At 39.0% G+C, this 21,902-nt stretch overlaps 1 protein-coding gene across 2 annotated transcripts in view; it reads left to right on the forward strand.

Annotated features, from left to right (window-relative positions):
- The first annotated feature begins 974 nt into the window (after positions 1 to 974).
- The window catches only part of ophn1 (oligophrenin 1), a 45,726-nt gene continuing 24,798 nt past the window's right edge, over positions 975 to 21,902 (forward strand). For both annotated transcript variants that reach the window (XM_010895398.4, XM_010895399.4), the window contains exons 1-14: positions 975 to 1,504; positions 7,091 to 7,186; positions 7,576 to 7,637; positions 8,026 to 8,097; positions 10,501 to 10,602; positions 10,808 to 10,918; positions 16,669 to 16,773; positions 16,935 to 17,064; positions 17,206 to 17,306; positions 17,473 to 17,564; positions 18,024 to 18,102; positions 20,703 to 20,736; positions 20,852 to 20,914; positions 21,798 to 21,872. In XM_010895398.4, coding sequence (XP_010893700.1) covers positions 1,351 to 1,504; positions 7,091 to 7,186; positions 7,576 to 7,637; positions 8,026 to 8,097; positions 10,501 to 10,602; positions 10,808 to 10,918; positions 16,669 to 16,773; positions 16,935 to 17,064; positions 17,206 to 17,306; positions 17,473 to 17,564; positions 18,024 to 18,102; positions 20,703 to 20,736; positions 20,852 to 20,914; positions 21,798 to 21,872 — 1,276 coding nt within the window. In that variant the 5' untranslated portion in view covers positions 975 to 1,350. The remainder of the gene's footprint in view (positions 1,505 to 7,090; positions 7,187 to 7,575; positions 7,638 to 8,025; positions 8,098 to 10,500; positions 10,603 to 10,807; positions 10,919 to 16,668; positions 16,774 to 16,934; positions 17,065 to 17,205; positions 17,307 to 17,472; positions 17,565 to 18,023; positions 18,103 to 20,702; positions 20,737 to 20,851; positions 20,915 to 21,797; positions 21,873 to 21,902) is intronic.

Genomic DNA, 21,902 nt, shown 5'->3' on the forward strand with positions numbered 1-21,902 from the left:
CTTGTTAATTTGCTGATGCCCATCAGTTTTGTACAGGAATTGTGTTATAAATCCAACAACACAATATTCTCCACCCCACCCCAAACTACAATATAGACAAGGGATACTTTTTGCCTAATAGCGCAAAAACTATTCTACATGTCACAGTAACTGTGTTGTAGGAAATATTCAGGAGAGTGTGTAAAATCAGAATATGGTGTCAGAATATGGTGTCAAAGTGTTACTTGCCTTTTACTCCACCCAACAATTGCCCACAATGCAAATTATGGAATATGGAATACATATTGCATAATAATGAAACAACTATTCTATTTACCACAGTCAGTGACCTGTAGGAAATATTCAGGAGAGTGTCCAGTGTCAGAATACTGTATCAAATCATGGGGTACTGTGTAATTGCAAGTTTTTCTGGCTTTTTACTCCACCCCACAATTGGCCACAATGTAAAAAAAATTAAGTGTGTCCAGGCCTCTGAACTGTAGAAATAATGAGAGCTGCAAAGTTATCTTTAATGTCTGAACATGCTGTTGGATTGTGATTCAAGATTTTTAAAGGTATTTTTCTCTGTGCTGAGATTTTATAAAAGACTGCAAGGTTGAGTTGATTCAACAGTTTCTGCATATCGTGCTCCATGATTAGACACCATATTCTACACACTCTCCTGAGTATTTCCTACAGTACATTTACTGTGGCATGCAGTTTTTGCACTATGAGGCATTATGTATTTCATATTCAGTGTTGCAGCATTGGCTGTATTTCTGCCCTTGGAACAGGTTTTACAACCATTTCTTTTTAAATATCTCTTAAATATGAACAAATATAATTTTCTATTAATGTTTACAGAACAGAGGTACATTTTCCTAAAAAAAAAACAAGCTTTGTGACAATTTCTGCTACTACTCTGGCCACTTTTAATTTAAAATATTGTTGCTCACAAGACTCTCAGCGAGATATGGTTGTTGTTGTCCCTTTAAGAAGTAAAATATGCTTATGAAAGAGGAGTGCCTTCAAGGCCGTGGCAGCTTTTCTCAGTTTACTCTTTCAGCCCACGCAACTACAAAAAAATACCGTAAAGAAGATATGGAAATATCGACAACAAAAAACGATATGCCCCAAGAAACATTAGAACAAGAATAATCGCGTTTTATTAATCTAATGAATGAATGCCACACGAAACTTTACAATTACTGCGTTACACGGGTCCAACGGATCGAGGGTTATTCATTTCTCGAGGCTTCCCAATTGTCAATTTGGAAAACCATTTTATTCTTCTGCTGTTGTACGATGCGTTTATTTAAATAATTCTAATTCCATCATTTAGGATATTGCACAGAATTCCCCAAATAAGCAATGGGGCATCCTCCTCTTGAGTTCAGCGACTGCTATGGGGATAGTCCGGATTTTAGAGAGAGACTAAAATGCTATGAATTAGAATTGGAAAGAACAAGCAAATTTCTGAAGGATGTAATCAAAGATGGCAACAATGTAATCAGTGCAATCAAAGGTAAGCGTATTTGTTTCTTCTGCTATTCACTATATATTCTGGGACTATTTTCTGTTGTGGTGCACACAATATATAGCATTCCATGTAGGAGAGGAGACTTCATGTTTTTACACAATTTACATTAAACTTTATAAACTCCAGAAACAACGCTTGATGCTTTCAATTGAGCACTAGATAATCTGATTAAATATGCTGATGCAGGGCCCAGAAGAGAGCTTGACTGGTGGAAAGAATACTCTTCTGTCATTTAAAAGATTTATACTCAATAGTGTTGTAAAATAGGGAGAGGATGACCCTGCCCAAATTAATCTCTGAAAGTTAAAACAGACACCCATATTTAGTTATTGTTACATTTCCCTACTATGAACCAATTGATTTAAATCCAGGTAGTACCCTACTCAACGTAATATTCACAAACTGGATATGAACTGAACTACTGTAAGCTACTTAAGAACTGATATAAAAATAATTGTTGGTACAGGCACACAGTAATCAAACAATGCACTCAAAGACTTAACTTTTTAACTTCAGGTATACAAAACAAAACCATTGTTTGCAAAGTTATTCCTCTATGCATTAAAACAGTTATCAATTTCCACTGAACATTTTACTAAATACTAGTACTTGAACAACAGTGCAAGCTGAGTTTTTATACCTAGAGGCCCAACATCGTGACATCTTAATACTTTAATATATTTGGTGGTAGGTTTGGTAGGCGGTAGGTTTTGTAAAATAGTTTAATATGAGTATTTTGTGTCCAAGTCTTGGTAGAGTGGGGTCCTTGGTCACCTCCCTGACCTGGTTCCTTCTTGTTGGTCGCCTACTTTGGCCAGATGGCCGGATAGCCACTGTGCTCCCGGGAACCGCCAATGCTATAGCACTTATTTTTTACAACCTTCCCCAGATCTCTGATGTGTACATAGATCTCCTTGGACTGAGTTTCTGCTCTGACATGCACTTCAAAGTGTAGGACCTTTGAATGCACATGGAGGTGACTTTCTAAGTCATGATCAATCAGTTGAATTTGCCACAGGTGTACTCACATCAAGTTCTAGATATATCTCAAGGATTGTCAAAGGACACAGGATGCATCTTAGGTCAATTTGGAGTGTCATGGCAAATGGTCTGAATACTTATGTAAATGAGAGATCAGTGGTCACATTTCTAAACATGTATTTTCCCTTTATTTTTAAGGTGTATTGCGTCTATGTTGGCACGCACATTTGTGAAGCTGTCTGTCTACTTTCCAAAGCCACTGTACATTCAAGTGTTATTTCACCTTAATGAGAATGGAACATCATATGATTGTCATCCACAAATGTTTAACCAGTGTTACCGATTTATTTCAAAACATATGATAGACATTTTACTGTAGCTACAGTTTAAATGAACTTGTGTAAACTCTGTCATATGACACCTGGACTTGTACAATGCTTCATCAATTCAGTCCAAGTTCACAGAGCAATGAATGTGAATGGATTGCTTCATTGCAATCATACAGACTAGGCATCAATAAGCAATTGAGATGCCTATCTATTTAGATAGGTAAACATTCATAACAGTTTGACAATCAATACACATGTCCAGACCATATTCTTAGCAAGGCTGTAATGATTCTTCCTCGCTGCGCATTTTACCATCAGTTGACATGGCAGTGCTAGTAGGGTCATTGCTGTGTCTTTACCTTTGTTTAATTTCTTTGTAAATGTGCTTGGGTCTAATAGTAAAACTGTCTCTCAGTAGTTACAATGAAAAACATTTAAATTTGGCATGAACCTTACCTGTCCAGGATTTTTTTTTGTCTGTCAAACAAATGACTCAAAGATCAGGGCTACCTGTGCACAACTCTGCGCAGAAAGAGAACACCACATACTTGTTCCCTGTATGCAAAACAGAACAGAGACTCTTTTTACAACTTCTGAGTCCTACTCGTTTTTCCAGATGGACTTGTTCATTTTACATTCCAACTTAAGCGTTACACAATATAAAATGTATCTGTACAACTGAACATTTCTGTGGTGCAAGCATTAATCAGATTGATTACAGAATTTTCTCAGCTGACCGCTTTGTAGAAGCAAAGCATAGGCTACACAACCAAGCCAGTTTGGGGCTGTCGCTGCTGTTTGAACAAAATTGTGCCAATCACCTTCGCCTCACCTCACTTCTGTGAAGCAGAATGTGGGGGTGAAGTGCCCCTAAATTTTTTTTTTACCGTAGTTGTACAACGAAAGAAACACCATGATATTTCTGGCATTTTGGTGACTACAATGGCTGGAAAAGACCAATTGTGGAAATAGGTTACCTCAAATAATGTGACAGTACTTTAATAATGTCCCAGAACCAAGTCAGGACCCTGGCTTTTGGGGCTTTAGCCCCTAATGTTTTTTTGGTCTGCCAAAGTGTTTTCTTTAATGCAGCTGGGATAGTATTAATGAGACATGGTCAACGAGAGCCGATTAGCTTTTACCATGTGTACACTGATCACGTTGTGGGTGATGGCTTAATTCATTTCAATGAAATTAAGTGTGGCAAGCGAATGGCTTGTTGGGCAATGCATTTTGCAACTTTATGCAAATCACTCATGCCAATGGGTACTGGCCTATCATGATTTAATTTTTAGCTGGGGAGTGGCTATGCTCTAACCTTAATAGATATACTACTAAATGTGTTATGCTGTTATGAAAAGCTGTTATGATGCAAGCACGCACACAAGGAGTTCATCATAACCCGTTAAACTAATTTAAAACCATACTAACTTTAGATTAGCAGAACAGTTATATTGTTTTATGTATTACATGAGACAAAGTAGGAAGTGTGTGGTGGTTTGGGTAGGTTTCCGACAGCCTGCACATATGAAGAACTTGACCAAGCAACCATCCCCGTTCTCCTAACGTGCTCACTCCATTATTATTAGCTCAGCAGCATGATAGTGAGTGTAGGCATCTAGAAAGCAACTGTCTGATTGGTAGGACCTGGTGAAAGGCACAGCTGTGTAATCCTGGCAAGTGGTAATTGTGAATCCTGATCAAGTACAGTAAGAAATGGGAGATTCAGTGCCAGGAAGAAACTGTCTGCGGTGGACCCAGTCATGTAGTTCTTGTGGGGTGGTATTGGTTACCCAAGTGGCAGATAGGTGTAATCCTGGTATGCCTTGGAAGCTCCTTGGGGTATGGTTTTGGAAGTCCTGCTGTTTTCCTCTGGACCTTTGGTGGGCCATGGATAATCTGAAGTTTGAATACATTTTCATTGCGGATTTATCAGCAGAAATGTAACTTAAATGCACTTGACTGTTCAAGGGAGAAAGTGTGTGTGTGTGAATGGATTTTGCATTTTTAACCACTATTACAATTTTATTTAATCTTTATTTATTGATCTTTTCATTAGCTCAATCTTTTACATGCATTGTATATCATAAAAGAAATGTGTGGTGCAGTGCCAGGAAGAAACTGCCAGTGTCAAGTGTGGGCCCAGCCCTGTAGTTCTTCTGGGCTGGTAGTTTGTTGACCAATTCACAACTTATCCATGCGTTAATGCTTAGTGTGTGTCAAGGGAGCAGACATCACAAATCATGTTTGCAGACCAATGTTTGCCATTGTGTTTACGTACAGAGGCTGATGCCTTCTGTATTGTCAGAATATACCTGAAGGCAAGCCTTAGTGTTTCGCCAAAGTACCACTCTGCTAATACTTAACCTCAGCTCTTAAATGTTCTGAATGAATGTTGTAGACTTTTGTTGTGGACCCCAATAAATGGAACAGTATTTGCATTGTTTGACCCACCAAGATTTAATTCTGTAGCTCAATTCCCCAATGTCTTTTTAGCTCAAACAGAAACTGGCATTGTACAGAGGGATGCAGTGCTGAGTAGAGGCTATGTCACTTATTCTGCCTTGGTGATAACGGGGGGTCACTTGAATAAAGTGTTTGTTGTTGAGGTACAGTCTCCAAAATGATTGGCCCCCTTGATAACGATGAGCCAGTAAGACTAAAATATAGCACATTTTCCAACGTGTGGAACATATTGAACATCATTAATGATTCAAGGGAAGGGAATTAACAAATTACACATTCATATTTTACATAAAAACATAAATGGCACATTTAAATGACACACACATTTCCTCTTTTCTGGACTTGGTGCACCGTCACCTAGCAAGGAGAAATGCATTGATCATTTGGAGACCACCGCTTCAGTCCTGATTAGCCCAGATTAGCCCAGGGTCCTACGAGGGGGTGCTCTACGTAGGGGGGTATATATATAATGTACAAAACAACATAAGCTACTAATGCAGTGTTTAACAAGACCTGCTCTCATCCGTGTTCTGGGAATTGACACTTGTGAGTGCACACCAAAGCTTCAGGCAATCGAAAGAAGTGATGTTGCAATTTCTGATCGAAGGGTTGACCAGATCCAGGTACTAAACTAAGTTTGGAGCAATGAAGTGGAACTTGAACAGAACAATGGGAATGACGTAGAAACATGTGGGGGAAAGATGCTTCCTGGCCAAATTATGTTTTCCATGTGTATTGTACACTATGTTGACAAAAAAATATCAGAATAAGGCTTATATGGATATCAATGCCATCTATGTTTGACCTTAATATACAGTGTCCTTTGAAATGATTGTCACAGTAAGCATTTTTGGTTTTTCTTTTGGCTGCTTACTCAAAATATAACAATTGCTATGAGGTTAATGTATAGACTCTTAGCTCTTATTTAATGTTATTTGTGTACATATTAATTTCGCCATTTAGAAATGAAAACTTTTTATCTGTACACCAAACATACTGGGAAGGATTACAATAATGTCCAAATTAAGAACTTATGTTCGGTATTTGGTTGCATATCCTTTACATGCAATAACTGCACACTTTCCCCTCGCTATCACTCGGGAACGTTAGTCTGTGTCTCATCTTTTCCAGAACTCTGCAGGCTCTTTTTGGTACTTTATAGCAATCTTTAACATTGCCATCCTTTTTTGTGGCTATTAGTCGTTTGCCCCTGACAGTTTAGCCTCTTTAGTTCTGCTGGTGAAGTTCTCTGCAGATGATAGTGGCTGAAACAACCACGATTACCTCCTTGTTGTTTTTCTTGTTCACTGTGGTGAGCATTCTTCTGTCATCTACTGCAGAGGTATTTCTTGGCCTACCAGGATTTTTAAGACTCAAAATGGCTTTGACTTACATTTACGCTTTGGTACTGATTTTGACTGACACCGGTAACAGAGTTGAAAGGTTAATGCAAAGTTTAGAATCACAACCAGACAAGGACCGCGCAGATGTGCTTGAAAGAAATGACTGAACACAACTACCTTACCAGAAACACATGGCAAACCAATTGTCGCAATACATATAATGCCCTGAAATAGGTAGACAACATAAACAATGTATTAATTTCTAAATGGTGAAACCATACAAACTGTATAGTAACTGTTTAACTTGAGTCCAAACTTTTGGAAGACAGCACAAAGAAGAAAACAAATGTTTGCTTATAATTATGGAGGGCACTGTATTCTTATAAACTTAATACATGTGTAATGATATTGCTGTTAAGTTGATAGAGTATATTATCTGTGTTTTTATGAAGGCTATTCAGTGGCAGTCCAGAAGTTCTCCCAGACACTCAGTGTATTCCAGTTTGACTTCATTGGTGATTTTCTGACAGATGATGAAATAAACATTGGTAAGTTAATGTGTTCATGTTGATTTGTCATAACAGAGTCATATTCTGCATAGCTTTTTCTGGTTCTAGTCATCTTTATCCCCCTGGGCTCTGGTTGGCAACACTGACTATATTTTAGTGTGCTTGACCTGGAATTAGGAATTGAAAGATTTCTCCACACTTGAATCCTTTATTGATTTCACTTCCTCCCATGAATAAAGCAGGTCTTACATCTATCTACAGTATGGTTACCTAGCACAGGCTATACAGTCTTATGTGACATTACAAAATGCATACAACTAGAATGCCTTTAACACATGATATTGTTGTTAGGATTATATAATGTTTTATGTACATGTGTGTTCTAGTTGCCAAATGCCTAATTTGTATTGATATACTTTTTTTTACAGCGGGATCTTTCCATGAATTTGCTGGTCTCCTACAGGAAGTGGAGGATGACCGAATGATGCTGGTGGGTTATCAGCAGCTCCTTATTGTTTCTTGATGAAACCAGATGTTGAAATACGAGAAACTGGAACTGGCTTCCTGTAAAGAATTGTAGTAGTTTCCTCTTTAAACATAATTATGTAATGACACTGCAGAATCTTTGTGCGATGATAAGCAGTTAGTCCTGTAGTCTGGGCTTTCTGGATGCTGTTTTTCACAGCTGTTATGTTTTTAAAGTGGATGCTGTTTTTTAAAGGGAAGAACAGCTGCGGCTGGTGAAGTGCAAGACTTCTATTCCATAGATCCCTTTTTCTTACACGTTATCATAGCCCAACTTGGGTTCTTGTTATGCCTACATGTTTTTGCCAAATGGCCCAGAAAACACACACGATTTAATGTTTTATTTCATTCAGGTACAGAATGCTTGTGATCTGCTTATCAAGCCACTGGAGAAGTTTCGCAAGGAGCAGATAGGAGTGACAAAAGTGAGTTTATATTGAGCTTTTTATTCATTCATTTAGAATAGGTTTTTGGATATTTTAATGTGTGCATTTGACTATTATGTGTTGTTTGATTGGATTGTTGAGTATAGCCACTTTTCATTGACCAGTTCGCTCCATATTTTGCAGCAAGCACCGTTTTCCTCTAAATAGATCAGAGATAAACAGAGTTTTGGCAGTTCATAATATAAACTATACTCATGTTCACACTCCAGATTTGCATGCTGTAAAAAGTTTGCGGAAAGCTCACCATGACCCTATCCTTATACAGTAAGGCATTCAGTTAAACATAAGCAGTGCCACCATAAACTGTCCGCATTTTATGCTATGCTTGCTCCTAATGCAATGAAGGTTGATTGAGTTTCATTAAGTTCATAAATAGCCAATGTCATTACAAATGCTGTAGTAACCACACGCTAGGTGGAAACACATGTTTTGAACTTAGAAACCTGTAGACTGACAGTGGAAAATAATCACTGAACCCGGGATCTGGTTTTGAAAGATGCATATGGAAAACTGGCTAGTGGTTATAGGAATGGATTTCCATTTTTCTCATACAATTGGTCTGTTGACCTAGTTTGGACTAGTATTTAAGATTTATCATGTAGTAGGCCTTTGTATAGTAGACCGATCGTTGCACTAAATATATTTCTTAGTAGAAGGGGTAGAATCCCTTTCTCCTAGCAACACTTTGAGTGCCCTTCTGCCAGATCAACTATGGTTTAGTTCTAGGTTTCCCAAACCTCTCCTTGGGGCCTCTCGGTTGTTTCACATTTTAGTATTTGCCTTAAACTTTGACATGTCTGTGGTAGCCAAATTGGTTGTTTTCTGGACCGCTTTGGCATCTGTAATCACTGCAGATAATCTTAGCTAAAACACAAGCTGAAACAAATGCTTAGCCTTCCAAACGTGTTGTCAGGACTGTCTAATTGAACAAGGTTGAGGTGAGTGCTCATGGTCATTAGACTGCTCATTAGCATGACTGATCAGAACATTTTCTATAGCATGTTATTTTTGTTTGTATTTATACAATGCTGTGCAAAAAGTCAAAGGCTACCTGAAAATTCTCATCGTTGTGTTGCAGTTGCAGAGTGTTGTATGTTGCATGCATTTATTGAACATATTCATCAAGTTGTATGTGAGAAGTTGTACGAATTGGTGAAATTTGAACGTCTGTTGTGCACATACACAGACAAATACATACTAAGGATTGACGCTGTAGGTGTCTATGAGGCATAAGGGTTTGTTAGCTTGTGAAATCACTATATAACATTAGTATAACTAAATTAACCTTAATAAAAACTGGAAAAGGAACCAGGCAAGCCTAGTTCTGCCTGTATGCACTCCCGACAATGTCTGTGCATGCTCCTGATGAGACAGTGGATGGTGTCCAGGGGGATCTTCTCCCAGTCTTGGATCAGGGCATCAGGGAGCTCCTGGACGGTCTGTGGCGCTTCTTAGCGGTGGTGGATGCACCAATACATAACATCCCAGAGGTTCTTAATTGGATTCAGGTCTGGGGAACGTGAGGGTCAGCCCAGGGTCCACTGCACCAGCATAAGGTCTGACGATGGGTCTCAGGATTTCATCCCGGTACCTAACCGCAGTCAGGGTGTTGTTGGCTAGCACGTGGAGGTCTGTGTGATCCTCCAGGGATATGCTTCCCCAAACCATTAGTGACTCATCACCAAACCGGTCATGCTGGATTTGCAGGCAGCATAACATTCACCACGGCGTCTCCAGACTCTTTCATGTCTGTCACATGCTCAGAGTGAATCTGTTCTCATCTGTGAAGAGAACGGATCACGAATGTTGGACCTGCCATTTCTGGTGTTCTCTGGCGAATGCCAGTCAAGCTGCTCAGTGCTAGGCTGTGAGCACAGGTCCCACTAGAGGATGTCGGGCCCAGCAATCCTCATGTAATGGCCCGTCTCCTGGTATCTCTTCCTTGCTCTTGATAGTGTACTGGGAGACAGAGCAAACTGTAACATATGGATGTGACATCCTGGAGGAACTGGACTGCCTCTGCAACCTGAATAGGCTGCAGGTACCGCTTCATGCTACCAGTAGTGACAAGGCCACTAGCAAGATGCAAAACTAGAGAAGAATCAGTCAGGAAGGATAAGGAGAGAGCAATTGTCTGTGGCCACCACATCCAAAACCATTCCCTTTATGGGGGTTGTTGTGCTGTTGCCTCTAGTTCTATGAAGTTCCATGAAAATATCAAAGTTCTAGTAGTGTTCTGGTGAACTTTAATTGTCACTGATCTATTACAGTTATGTACTTGTTGTCACATTTTTAACAGTCAATTTTATTATGTTAACATCATTCCAAAGTTATTTTTTTATTATTGTCCTATTATTTGATTAATCTCTGTTGCTCCTTTAGGAAAAAAGGAAGAGGTTTGAGAAAGAGAGTGAAAAGTATTACTCTCAGTTAGATAAGCATCTGAATTTGTCTGCTAAGAAGAAGGAAACTCAGCTGCAAGAGGTTTGTGGAAATCACTCAGACACTTCCTGTAAAGGGGGGCTTTGTTGTTCAGGAAATGAGATTGATGTTTAATAATGCTCTTTAGATTTCATTTAGATAACTCAACTAGCTCAAGCACATCAACATAGATTACCTAATAAGAACAAATCTAAAGACTTATTGGAAACCATCTGCTTTTGTAATCCCTATTTTATTCTTCCAACAGGCTGATGAGCTGCTGGAAAAAGAGAAGGTAAACTTCTATGAGTCATCAGTGGAGTATGTTTACCATATCCAGCAGGTGCAAGACAGGAAGAAGTTTGATGTGGTGGAGCCTGTGAGTCTTCCTCCGTCTTCTTGTTTACAATTCCCTTTGTTGCTGCATGGATATCTACACAGACAGGGCTGAATATACTACCTGTGTATTCTATTCCATAACAAATTGTGACCAATGGTCCACCTCTGTGACTTCTGTTTCACCCTACAATTCTCACAAGAACAGGGGAATGTGTCGATATCACACTTGAATGCATGTCTTCTTTTCCCTGCTCAGTTTTCTACTTGATCTTTCTTGAAGTATTCATGAACCTCCCAGCACCGTTCTGTTGCGTTTCAGTCACTTAAAAAACATATGCCTGAAGCTTTGGTTGACCTACTTTCATATATTTTTCCGTGTTATTTAAGTGTGTTTTTTGAGAGTAGCCTCAAGGCCAAATAAATGGTTTGTACCACAATTATTACCTAGCCCTAATGTATCTTAAGGTACAGCACACAGTAGCTTGATTGACCATCTTAACTATTTATTGTTTTAAGAATTTTTTAAATCAAAAGATTTGTTTGTATTAAAAGTAATAAAACATCTGGTCAATGATTTTATTATCCAAATGGTCCACAAAGGAACAACACCATGCTTTGCTTGTCCCTTGCACAAAATATGTTGACATGGGTTGTGAGTAAAGTATGTGTGAGTGTGGAGAACAGCCTTATTCAAGCTCTGTTAAAGTGGGTAAACTTTTATCGCCGGTCATTTTAAAAGCATTATGCATCCTAGTGCTGGCTTGCCTCTAAAGGTTTTTAAGGTCAGTCATGGTCGGTTACTGGACCAGGAGACCAGATGCCGCTGAAAGGTGTTGTAGAACCAGTAGGGGGAACTCTTCCCTTTGTTTAGGTGAAATCCCAATGCCCCTGTCCCACACACATATTATCATCATAGCAGCCAAATCATCCCTAGGCTCATTTCTCCATATTTTAGTCCAAAAATATTGTAATCAATGATGTACAGTCAACTCTAGGTATTGGCACAAAAAATTCCAAAAAGGAATGGAAAAATAAATAGCACAAACACTGCGCCGTGTTTTGGGCTCATAAATAAGAGGGAGCTGCATACATTTTACGGAACAATTATTTCACATACCTAAAACATTTAAGTGAGTAGTTTGACATTTTTCTGAGTGGCTAACAGCATTGCGCCTTGTCCTGTGAAGTCTAACAATGTTGGCACACAGTTCTGGTGGGGTCTTCGACCAACCCTCCATGCCGCACATTTCGAGATCCTCTGCCGAGATCACAAAGACATGACCTTTGCTTTGTAGCCACGCTCAAGTGCAATCAAACTAGCCATGTCATCAGAAGTCCTGTGGTGAGTTTCTTTCTGACTTGGAGACTCTGAAGAGACCACTGGTGGCATGTCATGTGGGGTATGTGCTATATGTCATTTAATTGTCTTGTAAGTCTCAAATTATTTTTCTCATTAAAACTAGAACAGATGCAATCCATCTTTATCAGTTCTTAACAAAGTATGCATGCTCATTTTCTAGCTTTGTTTGTGTTGTTAAGACCAATGCGCGGTGCTTTGTTTTGTCAGCTGTAGGTTTGATAGTTCCTTAATTGACACACCAGAGCACGCTACTAAACCAGACCATTCACAATTAGTACAATTTTAGATTTTTCTCCATCTGAACAACAGTTTTGTCAATATGACTTCACCATGACATCTGGCCCCACCCCACTGTTAGTCCTACAAGTATAACCTCCTCAGCTGGCCACCTGGCCATACCCTCTAAGGGTAATTCCCTGTTGTTCTCAGAGAATGTTTTGAACTAAATACAGTGCTCATCGTTTTTAAACCAGTGTGTGGTCAAGAGCTCACTGGCAGCATGTGACATGGAAAGTGCGGAGGAGTCATCAGCATGCATTAACCTTCTAGCTTGTAACACAAGTGGCAAATTGTTTGTAGAAATTGGCACTGCTTTTTAAATCTCTGACATTAGAGAAGCTTACATGTAAGAACACTTTCTGAGCTTTTTTGGATAAGTGAATCTTGGGATTTTAGGTGATGTAAAGGCATAAGTGATTTTTTCTCATGATCTATAACATCAAAGGCTGACCCAAAATCTAACTATACAGCTCCAAGTCATACGTAATATATATGATTGCATTACTTTTTAAGCCATTGCCCTTGTCCTAACCTTTAAATTATTTGAATATCCTTTTTAGCATTTTATCATTCAATCAAATGTATTTATAAAGCCCTTTTTACATCAGCAGTCACAAAGTGCTGTAACAAAACACCCAGCCTGAAACCCAAGGAGCAAGCAACATCAGTGTTGAAGCTCAGTGGCTAGAAAAAACTCCCTAAGAGGGGCCAAAATTTAGGCAGAAACCTGGAGAGGAACCGGGTGGAGGGGGGGGACTTGGGGGTTGGTTATCAGACTGGCAGCTGGAATTGTCAGGTACCATCTTGATCTTCAACACAGCTAGGAGGATTTTGGACAGTGGCAGCAACAAGTCTTTAGAGCCTGGTACTCGGGAGGAGTGGGCAAAGTCCCCATGTCCTCCTAAGTTTGAACGGAGCAAGAGACAAGAACATTTAGTGTGCATTCCTTAGATTTACAGGATTTACAGTGGAGAAGGAGAACTGACCCTACTCCCCCGGCACATTAATATAGCAGCGTAAAACCTCGGGGCTGAGACAGTGGGGTCCAGTGACACTGTGGCCCTATCCGGGGGAGGCCCCAGACAGGGCCCAAAAGGCAGGAAATCAATCCACCCCCATTGCCAAGCATCAACCGAAGGGACACCAACCAACTGCAACCACCCTGAAATGAGGGACGTGTATTAACAACAGAGTTCACCTCAATTGCCCAGTGGGCGCAACGGAGGGACAACAAGCCAGTGACTCCACCCCAAAATGGCATTGAAGAAAGGGCATCCCAGTGGTGATGAGAGCCCACCTGGCAAGACAGCAAGGGTGGACAGTATCACGCCTTTCCGTTCACCTTCACACCCCTGGGCCAGACTACACTTCATCATGGACCGTACTGAACAGATGAGTCTTTAGTAGAGACTTGATAGTGGAGCTCATACTTTAGCACCTTGTTTTTTTAGTTTTGACAAGCAGCGTGATATTTAGATTTACAATTAGATAACTTACAGTGAATTTAACTGCTCCCAACTTGTGGAAGTTAGCTGAAATACAGCAACAGTGCAGTTGCTGTCAGCATTGTGGATACTTTCCTTAACATCTGATGGCAACGTCAGACAGTCGTTGGTTCTGGTGTAACACTTTTGTTTTCTGGGTAGTGGTTGGGATGCACATTATGTTATCAATTCTGTGAAGGGCCTTTTGGCTCTGATCAACAATGACATGCCAAAATATCAAGCTAAGTGATATTCTGTCTATATGATGCATTGAGTCAGTCAACTCATTCCAGAATAACTTAAATCATAACTGGAGGAAGAGCTGAAATACATATATCAATTGGGAAAGAATACATTCATACCCTGTCATATGGATATACTCATTTCTTTTAAACCCACGGATGCATCTTGAGAAGACCTTTCAAAAATATAGAATGGGATGTAATACTCCTGAGAATGGGCTGGACAATCTGAGGTCTTGAGAAGACCGTTCAAAAATATAGAATGGGATGTAATACTCCTGAGAATGGGCTGGCCAATCAGAGGTCTTGAGAAGACCTTTCAAAAATATAGAATATGATGTAATACTCCTGAGAATGGGCTGGACAATCAGAGGTCTTGAGAAGACCGTTCAAAAATATAGAATGGGATGTAATACTCCTGAGAATGGGCTGGACAATCTGAGGTCTTGAGAAGACCTTTCAAAAATATAGAATGGAATGTAATACTCCTAAGAATGGGCTGGCCAATCTGAGGTCTTGAGAAGACCTTTCAAAAATATAGAATAGGATGTAATACTCCTGAGAATGGGCTGGCCAATCAGAGGTCTTGAGAAGACCTTTCAAAAATATAGAATGGGATGTAATACTCCTGAGAATGGGCTGGCCAATCAGAGGTCTTGAGAAGACCTTTCAAAAATATAGAATGGGATGTAATACTCCTGAGAATGGGCTGGACAATCAGAGGTCTTGAGAAGACCTTTCAAAAATATAGAATAGGATGTAATACTCCTGAGAATGGGCTGGACAATCAGAGGTCTTGAGAAGACCTTTCAAAAATATAGAATGGGATGTAATACTCCTGAGAATGGGCTGGCCAATCAGAGGTCTTGAGAAGACCTTTCAAAAATATAGAATAGGATGTAATACTCCTGAGAATGGGCTGGACAATCAGAGGTCTTGAGAAGACCTTTCAAAAATATAGAATGGGATGTAATACTCCTGAGAATGGGCTGGACAATCAGAGGTCTTGAGAAGACCTTTCAAAAATATAGAATAGGATGTAATACTCCTGAGAATGGGCTGGACAATCAGAGGTCTTGAGAAGACCTTTCAAAAATATAGAATAGGATGTAATACTCCTGAGAATGGGCTGACTACTCAGTGGTCCACTTGCATTTATATTTTTACATTTTTTAAATGTGTCCCATTTTCTCCTCCTCTCTCTTCACTATTCTAATTTTCAACAATCCAAATAAATTGTCAGCTCAACTCAACAATACTCAATGCCATTTTATTTTCTATTTTAAGACCGTTTGGGACGATTGGAAAGAATTATATGATGATAAAATTTTGGCCTTTGTAAATAGTTTGCATCATTTGAATTAATTTTATTTTTCATTTTGACATGGAACATTATGTATATCAGAGGCAAAAAAATATCAAAAAATAAATCCATTTTGCTATTAATAAAATGTAAAAAGATTGAAAGGTGGTGAAAGCACTTGAGAGCCACTGTATATGATTTGTAGTGACTGAAATGCAACAGAATAGTATATATAAGTATGTTCAATTGTGATTTGGCAGAAGTCCCCTTTAATGTGTTCCACCCTGTTTGTGAGGATTATAGAGGCAAACAATTGTGTGGGAGTAAAAGGGCACTCTGTCTGTGCCAAACCCTAAATATTTAGCAGACATTGCTGATTATTGTCGTTAGTTCGGTTCTGTGAAGAAAGTGTTAATGTAGTCAGTGGAACATTTTCAGCCGGGATATGCCTCGGTGTGGCAGGCAATTGTTTGAGAAACGATGCAGTCGAATGTTGTGTCTTTAATAAACAGTTTTGGCTTCCTCTGGTGGATGGATGCATCACTAAATCTTTGACAATGATGTCAGGACTAGAGATCTTAGAAAATGTGTGCTGGATAACTGTAACACACCTAAAACATGAAATACATAGGTCCACGATAAAAAACTAATCCTAGGCCTACACACATACTTTTTTGCAGGCCGACAAAATGGCATACAGTAACAGATTGAGGAATACAACCAAGTCCTCATCTTCTCAGTCATATGCACAGATACTATTTAAATAACTAATAATGTTGATTAAGGTGTTCACAAATGTATGCATTTTAAATTATTTTGTGTGCTCTTTTTATGCAGACATAAATAAAATAAAAAATCCAGATGAAAGCCATAGGCAATAGTTATAGTTCTATGGTTTCTATGACTGGCAAGGGAAACGCCACAATATTACTCCGTAGATTCCCTTATTGCTAGATTTGTTAATACATTTTAAAGCAAAACAGTGAAAAAGTGCCTTCAGCTTAAGTGCTGTCAGCAGTTTTCTTTTTAAAATGAATGTGCTGAATGTAGTGACAGGACCGTATATTAATGATTAAAATAATACTAATTATGTTTGTATGTTGTGTTGTTTTCAACGGACAGGTGCTGGCCTTTCTTCATAGTATCCTAACACTGAACAACCTGACTGTTGAGATGACTCAGGATTTCATGCCCTATAAGAAGGAGCTGCAGCTCAGCTTACAGAATGTGAGTAACTATCAATTATACTAACAACGTTAAAGAATGTAATGCCGGTTAGTGATGATGACTAACAATGGTGGCGATAGGTAATGGTGACTGTATGCTCCATGAAGTATACAGTATAACAGTCTAAAATGGCCCTACGTGTGTTTTGGTGTGATGTGCAGACACGGAACCACTTTGAGAGCACCCGAGAGGAGATGGAGGAACTGATGAACAGAATGAAGCATCCATCACAGATTGTCAAAATGCAGGGCCAGCCAACCATTGAGGGCTATCTGTACTCACAGGAGAGATGTAAGTGTGCATGCAACAGTTTGTTCCTTCACTTCGCTTGTAAGTGTGCATGCAACAGTTTGCTCCTTCACTTGCTACATTCCTATCAACAAGTTGAATTGAATAATCCCTCACATGCATTATTTCCCCCTGCTCTCCCAGGGGCCTTGGGTGTTTCATGGGTGAAGTATTATTGCAAGTATCACAAAGACAGCAAGCTGTTGGTCATGGTCCCTTCTGAACCAAAACCTGCAACCAAGCAGGTAGGTCACGCAATGGGTTATATTTGTCCCATTTTTGTCTGGAACATTCAAATGGTCACTCACCTGTGGATCTGTTCATATTGTCTCTCAAAAACTCTTGTATTTGATTGGTATCTATTCCTCTTTGTTTCTGCCTTTTCATACTCACTGAAACGGTTTATTTCAGGCCGCCACAGAGCTGAAACTTAAATCCTGCATTCGCCGAAAGACAGAGTCCATAGACAAACGCTTCTGCTTTGAAATCGAAACTTACGAGAGGTTAGTATAAACATTTGAGACTTTGAGATGAGGTAGACTTTGTTTAAAATGAATCATGCCTTGTGGGATAAACAGTTTTTTGCAGTGAGGTGAACAGGTGTTGTAGAAGGACACCAAGTGTGTGGGTACAGAGAGGATTCTAGCCTGAATCATTTGGCAGCAAGCTCTATATACTGCTGTAAGCAGATGGCAAACTGAGTGATTTCAGGGAAGGGAACACCGTGAACTTATATTTATGCAAGCAAGGCATTCAATATGCACAGCAGAGGGCCAAGCCCTGACATTATGTCAAACAGAGAGAGCTTTGCCACCAGCTCATAAAAAGTTGATCACTCAAAAACTCAAATAGATTTTTAACAGAAATGGATTTGGACTGCAGATCTGAATTAACATCACTGTTGTCAAACCAATTCAATATTATTCATGTCCTAACTATGAGTGTTCTTCCTCTCACCATAGAAACACACCTGTCACACTCCAGGCTGTTTCAGAGGCCAACAGGAAATTGTGGATGGAGGCCATGGATGGAAAAGAGCCTGTGAGTATCTTTGCTGCCTCCTACTGGAGAATCCATGAAGTCCCTATGGTCCAATGGTTATAGGTCCTTTTTCAAGTAGCGTACATTTTGGTTAATGTCATGAAACTTTTTTGAGCAGTGATTGTTCAACTTAATAAAAGTTCCAGCCATAACTCATCTTGATGACATTTTACAAATTTTCTATTCACTAAATACAATATTTCAGTCTGACCCCATTTAGTTGACTGGTTGGTTGTTTGGACCTTAGGCTTGGTAGATTTTTATAGTCAAACAGAGATGCCCTTATGCTGCTTATTACACTGCTCGCTCAATCAGAAAGGTTTGCCTGCACGGGATGGAAGTGCACACATACCTTAGCCAACAACAAATGAATCTTACAAGAGCCTGATCTCCTAAAAGGTGCTAGATTTCAGGAAGGTAGCCCTACAAAAATCCATATTGGTGGCCAAATTATATTTTAAAATATCAAATGGGGAAAAAATGTTTGTGAAAACACTATAGTCTGTACTCTAATTGGTTTCATACTTGCCAGTATCTGAAAACATTTAAATTAATTTGCACATTTAACCCTGTGCTAGCCTGACCAGCTGGCAATGACTGAAGATTGTTGTTGTATCATATTATCAAAAATCTTGACCTTCATATCCACCAAGGATTGGCATACTGTAGCTCATATGGTGGAGAATGATGCTTGCAACTTTAAGTTGCTCTATGTAAAAGCATCTGGCAAATGACTGTATATCTGTGGCCTTGCATCCCCCTTTCCATTGGCTAAACTGTCACGGTGACATTCAGAGGGTTATCAGTAATATTAGCTTTATTTTGAATGTCCACCTTGTAATAAATATTTTTTGAAAAATAAGAAATTGTTGGCCACCTATCTACTTCTGAAATTAAACAACCAAATGTGAAGCAACTCATTGTCAACAAGCAGTATAATAAAACACGTGTTCCTTATAATTTGCACAGGCATGTCATTGTGCATTCTGAGGGCAGTAATACTAGCTAATTATCATGTCACCACGACATCCAAATGCTGACCATTATTTGATGTTTTTTCAAACACTGAAATAAAAATGGTTTTAAATGGTTTTATAATATTTCCAGCTAGACTGCATAACTAGCTAATTACCTAGCTAGTAGCTGTCAGGTGGCAGATAGCCTAATGATTAGAGCTTTGGATGAGTAACTGAAAAGATGCTGGTTTGAAGAAATGTGTCTATGCACTAGCAGGGCATGTTGACTACAGTAGTTTAGCACCTGATTTACAATTCCAGGTCTCACAGCATATTTGGGAGCATTATGCCCTGTTTAGTCTTGTCCATAGGCCAAAACAACTTGATTATTCGTATTTTATCCTTATCCACAAGACTGAATATGCTGTTTCTAAATTAAATGTAGTCCTTATTTACATTAAAAATATTAATTAGACCTAGACACTTTGTAATGAGTGTCTGACATTTCCAGTATTGAACCCCCAACTCTGTACCCATAAGCAGACAGAGTGCACTTCTGCATATGTTTCATTGCTTGAGAGATTCATTTTGGTCTTAAAGACAATCTATCAGGTTGAGGACTTTCATTGACCGAGTTTGGTCTTCGAAACCTCTGTGATGGATCCAAAAGGCTGGCCTTCTCTTCTCCAGATATATTACCAGCAATATTTGTTTTGTGCGATACGGTCTAGGCCGTCACTAATGCACGAAAAGGAGGAAATTATTTATGGACCCATTACTTGGCAGGGCCCACTGATCATAATAATATCAATGTCGTTTATGAGTGACTGGGACCAAGCATATATTATCAGGGGGCCCATGATTCTTAACGACGGCCCTGGATACGAATGCAAGGAGTTTTTGTTTTCATAGTTGATCTGATAGTCTGCTTCTCAGCCTGTTGTCCTTCTGGTATTGGATTAGTCTCATGGCATGTGAGACCAGGCAGGCGTTGGCTCTTTTTCAACCTGCCCCAAAAAGTCAGGCACAAAAATGCATTTGTTACTGCAGTAAGCAACCATCCCAGAACCAGGGAGCCTGCTTTACTATGTGCTGTTCATACAAACAACCAAGACATTCTTGAGTAATACAACACCAGTTATTTTATATAATGTAATTGCATGTAATTCTACATTTCAAAGAAAGTGTGTTTCGATACAAACTAAAATCTGGACTGTGAACTATTCATCTAAAAGTCAAAAAACCTTTGGCACATTTACTAGATGGTGTCATTTTACGTGTTTGTTCCCTTCCAACTACATAAGCAATTGTAAATAGCTGTTGAGGAATTTTTTACTGGAAATAATATTTTAGAAGTATGTAGTTAAAGCTAGCATTTAGCATTTAATCATGTGAAAATATGAAAAATGTATTGCCTGATAAAAATATATTTTGACTATTTCTAATGTTTGCAAGTATGGACCTGTAGTGTTTTATAATCATAATCTTCCATGTTTTACTTTGGTTTTGATAACAGTATGATTATTAAAGTGGATCTATATACATTTATATATATTCAGTGTTATTTATACGGATCATGGTGGCCCCAAAAAGCTCCATATATATATTAGTTTGTTAGTGTCTTACATTGTCATTTCATTCCAGATTTATCATTCCCCAATTCACAAGCAAGCTGAAAGTATGTACCATTACCAGTGTTCATTTCTTTATTAATGAAAATCTATAAATCTCATTGTACACCCATATGTTTTTTCCATTTATTGTGAAATCTGTTTGTTACTTGTCTTCCTTAGTGGAATTGAATGAAGTTGGATTCAAGTTTGTGAGAAAATGCATCAACTTTGTTGAAACTAAAGGTAAAGGTATCAGAAAGTTCTAGTCCACACCATATGTTTCTTATTTGCATGCTGGCAATCAATGTTCATACCAGTTTTGCCATAGTCTAGTCATTTTGCTTCATTGCCCTATAGAGGGCAGAGATGAGTCGTACTTGCAATGAGAGTCACTAAAGGCTTCATTGCCATCCCATATTCACTTTCTGACCAGAGGCCAACAGTAAATAAAAACACTCTGACTCAAATGTGACATCCAGCCAGGAAAACATAACTTTGGCATAATAATAAATAGAGCACTTTAGTCCACACTAAATTAGCTGTTTCATTTGTTTACATCATTGAACTATTAATAATGAACCAGTACTATTGCGTACCTTGATAAGAATCCTGCCTTCAGGTATGAAACAGAATTATTACTCCAGCCAGATTGTATTCACATGTAGCATCAAGTGTGAACAATTTGGGCTTCTCACATTTCACTGCTGCCATTTCTCCAGCATCTTGCGAAAGACTCAAGTCTTTAGATTCCATGCATTCTGTTAATTTAATACTAATGCTCTTACTGGCACTGCTTTAACTAAGCACATATACACTGTATTTAGGAGTTTAGTGAGGCACAATCACTGTGATTTATTCCTCTTATCGTTCACAACCAGTAAGATATGCAGGCCTCATATGACAACATAAATTCCAGCCATCCACTTGAACAGTGAAGCAAATCATTTATTTGGAAGAGGCTGTGACATAGAATAGTGTTGTCAAGCTGTTGTCTGCTACGTCCATTTTCCCCACGAGGAACAGCCTGTACATTTCCACTGCTACCAATTTCTCCTGAGTAAGTTCCCCCTTTTCCTTTTACCTCAACCCCACCCACTCTGCCTTCATCTCACTCTCTCTTTTATAGGAATCACACAAGAAGGAGTGTACAGAACTGTTGGCAGCAACATCCAAGTGCAGAAGCTTCTAAATGCCTTCTTTGGTGAGGAAATTTCCCAGTCAACATCTGTGC

This window comes from Esox lucius, chromosome 7, assembly GCF_011004845.1.
Source record: "Esox lucius isolate fEsoLuc1 chromosome 7, fEsoLuc1.pri, whole genome shotgun sequence".
Taxonomy (NCBI): domain Eukaryota; kingdom Metazoa; phylum Chordata; class Actinopteri; order Esociformes; family Esocidae; genus Esox; species Esox lucius.